This window comes from Pinus tabuliformis, chromosome 9, assembly GCF_031772625.1.
Source record: "Pinus tabuliformis cultivar Carrire ecotype Pingquan chromosome 9, CPIR1, whole genome shotgun sequence".
Taxonomy (NCBI): Eukaryota; Viridiplantae; Streptophyta; class Pinopsida; order Pinales; family Pinaceae; genus Pinus; species Pinus tabuliformis.
This window is the reverse complement of record NC_142307.1, coordinates 1,536,783,179-1,536,787,032: the sequence shown is the minus strand read 5'-3', so window position 1 is coordinate 1,536,787,032 and position 3,854 is coordinate 1,536,783,179. Positions and strand designations below refer to the sequence as shown.

The 3,854-nt window shown below is 41.3% G+C and overlaps 1 protein-coding gene across 1 annotated transcript; it reads left to right on the top strand.

Moving 5' to 3' along the window:
• The first annotated feature begins 271 nt into the window (after window positions 1-271).
• On the top strand, window positions 272-1,999 carry LOC149154481 (uncharacterized). The gene is made up of 4 exons (XM_089444153.1): window positions 272-626; window positions 824-888; window positions 1,100-1,393; window positions 1,532-1,999. The coding sequence occupies exons 1-4, from the start codon at window positions 272-274 to the stop codon at window positions 1,997-1,999; spliced, it is 1,182 nt and encodes a 393-aa protein (XP_089300279.1).
• The last annotated feature ends 1,855 nt before the right edge of the window (window positions 2,000-3,854 follow it).

The following is a 3,854-nucleotide window of genomic DNA, read 5'->3' as shown; positions in this document are numbered from 1 at the left end:
ACATCTACGGCATGCGCTAGAATGTTATAATGTGACTGCTGAAGAAGAAGAGTACGATCCATGGAATATTACCATTCCAGAATCAGAAGGACAATGTGAAGTAGAGGGACCGAAGGTGGCGAACCCAGATGTATCAGAACCTTTGAAAACCTAACAAGTAAACATTGGATCTGAAGAAGAACCTAGGTTCCAGAAGATAGGAGACTATTAGGACGAAGATACGATTGATAAGGTAGTTGAGCTACTACGTGAGTACCAGGATTTATTCCCAATGAAGTTTTCAAATTTGAAAGGGATCATTGCATATTTAGGTGTTATGAATATCACATTAAAGTTGGATGTGAAACCTATTAAGAAGAGGCCTTATCGGCTGAATCCAAAATATAAAGAGAAGGTGCACCAAGAACTGGATAAGATGTTGGATGCCGGTATTATTGAGTTGGTAGAAGAATCAAATTGGATAAGCCCAATGGTGGTCCAAGAAAAGAAACAGAAAGGCGAAATTTTCATATGCATAGATCTATGGAATCTGAATGATGCATGTGAGCATGATCTGTTTCCAACACCATTTAATAACGAAGTGTTAGATAATGTTGGCGGACATGAGATGTATTCGTTCACTGAAGGTTTTTCAGGATATCATCAAATAAAGATCGCACCGAAAGATCGAAGCAAAACAACCTTCACGACTAAGTGGGGTTGCTTCCAATATACAGTTATGTCATTCAGACTGAAGAACGTGCCTGCAATATTTTCCCGAGTTGTGATCGCAATGTTTAAGGAGTTTATTCATAAATTTCTGGAGGAATATTTTGATGATTAGACTGTGTTTGGGTTGGTGAAGCGCCATGTTGCAAGTCTGTGCCTCGTGTTGGATACTTGTTGAAGGTATTAGATCACACTAAACTTTAAGAAATGCATATTCTATGTGCCCTTTGGAATTTTTCTTGGCCATGTTGTATGTAAGCAAGGCTTGATGGTGGACCCTGCGAAGATTGTTGTAATTGTGAATTTGGAGGCTCCTAAGAATGCAAAACAACTGCACATGACATTGGGGCAAACTGGGTATTACAGGAAGTTTATTAAGGCATATGCTCAGATAACCGCACTGATGGAGAAATTGTTAAAGAAAGATGCAATGTTTTGCTGGGATGAAGACTGCCAGTGCAACTTGGATGTCTTGAAGGAAAAAATGGTGACAACGCCTATCTTGGTGTTCCTAGACTGGAATAAAGAGTTCCATGTGCATGTAGATGCATTTTGTATTGTGCTAGGAATAGTATTAACACAGGCGGGTGAAGGAGAGATTGATCATCCAATAGCCTTTGTGAGTAGAAAGTTATCAAAAGATGAGAAGAATTACACCACTACAGAGCGCGAAGGGCTGGAAATGGTCTACGCGTTGTAGAATTTTAGGCATTATTTGTTGGGTGGACACTTTAAAATGTATATAAACCACTCTGCGCTGAAGTACCTGGTTAGTAAGCATGTCTTGGGGGGGAAGATATGCCAATGGTTACTATTGTTCCAGGAGTATGATTTTGAAGTGATTGTGAAGCCTGGAAGGATGAATATAAGCCCTGACCATCTATCAAGGATTGAAATAGGTGAGGAACCAAGTAGTTTGGAGGAAGGACTGTCGGACGCGCAACTCTTTGTGGTGCGCATCGCGGATGATCATTTTGCTAATATCATTCAATTTTTAACAACGGGAAAAGATCCAGAAGGTTATTCCACTCAACAAAAGGAGTTATTAGTTCCTGCTGTGGATTTTTCAGTGATTGTGGGTCATTTGTATAAGATGGGAATGGATGAGATATTGCAAAGGTATGTTCTAGAGTTTGAATGCGCTAATATCCTAGTTGAACCCCATGGAGGAGTGGCACGAGGTCACGATGAAGGGAAAGCGACCACGCAGAAGATTTTAAGCATTGTATTATGGTGGCTGACATTACACAAGGATTCTAAGGGATACTGCAAGGCTTGGGATGCTTACTAAAGGACGGGTAAGCCTTCACAAAGAGATGAATTTCCTTTAAATCCTCAAGTTTCGTTGCAGGTATTTGATAAATGGGCTATTGAATTTACAGTTCCAATACAACCACCAGGTAAGAAGACGGGTGTGTGGTACATCATTATTGCAACAGAGTATTTAACCATATGGGTGGAAGTAGAGCCAGTGAAGGATTATACAATGGCCACTGCTGCGAAGTTTTTGTTTGAATATGTCTTAACAAGGTTTGGATGCCCTAAGATATTGATGAGTGATAGGGGTACACATTTCTTTAATGAAACGATCAGCGCGATGCTTGAAGAATTCTAGGTGTATCATCAGAAGAGCATGCCTTATCACCCATAAGCGAATGGAATGGTGGAAGATTTTAACAAGATCTTGGAGCATGCATTGATGAAGGTCTGCAACATGTAGAGGAATGACTGGGACATGCACATACCTGTTGTTTTATGGGCTTATAGGATGACCTAAAAGAAGTTGACAAGTCAAAAACCGTTTAGGCTGGTCTATGGAATTGAAGCAGTAATTCCTATGGAGTATATTGTCCCAAGTTTACATATTGTAGCATTGATAGAGATGGAAGATCATGAGACCTTGGAGGAACGACTCACACAGATCATGGAGTTAGAAGAAGATCACTTTCTTGCAGGATTTCACCAGCAAGTGCAAAAGGAACGCGAGAAGGCATGGCATGATTGACATATTAAGTTGTGCACATTTAAGATAGATGATTTAGTGTTGTTATATGACAACAAGTTCATGAAATTTCCAAGAAAGTTTCAAATGCACTGGTTGGGGCCATATGTTATTAAGGAGATCACGGATGGTGGCGCAGTTCAACTCGTGAAGCTGAATGGGGAAACATTCCCTAGAAAAGTGAATGCAAGTAGGATGAAGCTATACATAAGAGATCCTGCTCCTGTGCAATGACTATATGGAAGCACAATAGTCTTAGTAATACAAGCAGCTGCAAGGGATTGCGTGACTATAAACTATGCTAACTGACTAAGTGAAGAATGTGGTAGGGAGGTTGCACGATGGACAATAGGAGTGCGATAGGTGAAGATGTGTTGGATGAGCTACACCATGGAGGATGGTGCCACATAGATGGGTACAAAAGTAGCCATTGGAGTTACTATTCATGATTTGATGGAAAAAAATTAGTTAAGAGGACTGGGTAGGCGCCATTTATGGCGAAAATCTTTGGAGATTTGTTGCCAAAGATGCATTGATGATCAAAAATTGGGGGGAACGGTTGGATTTGAATTCAAAACCTCCTATAAATTGCAGATGTTGGTCCACCAAGGAACACTTTACATTCTTAGAGTTGTCTAGGTGCTTTGTCGTTTGAAGCTTATGAGCCATCAATTCTGGGAGGATTTCGTGTCAAGCCCAGCATTTGCAACATTACCTGAGTGGAACCAAAAGGTCATTCTCTAGCAAATGACTGCCACAAACCCCGCAAAAGTCGTAAGTTCAAAAGCTATTGTTTCTGACGCGCGGGCCCTAAGATATCAAGTATGGAAGCTACCACCCCTATGCCTATCATGCTGAGGTCGCCTAGGTCGACACAATCTGCCGCCAAAGAGAAACAGAAGAAGTCGATGCCGATGAGATAGTCATCAAGGAAGCCCAGAGGTGAGGCAAAAGGAGAAAAAAGATAAATAGTCAGAGAAAGTGGTCAATTTGGAGGAGGACCAATTCCAAGGTGTAGAAGAGTTGGATGCGGAGGAGGGCGAGCCTATCACACAGCTCTCGGAGTATCTCCCTTTGTGGAAGGGAAAAACCAAAGTTACCAAAGACCCAGATTCCGGGAAATTTATGGTTTCGACACCCCTGT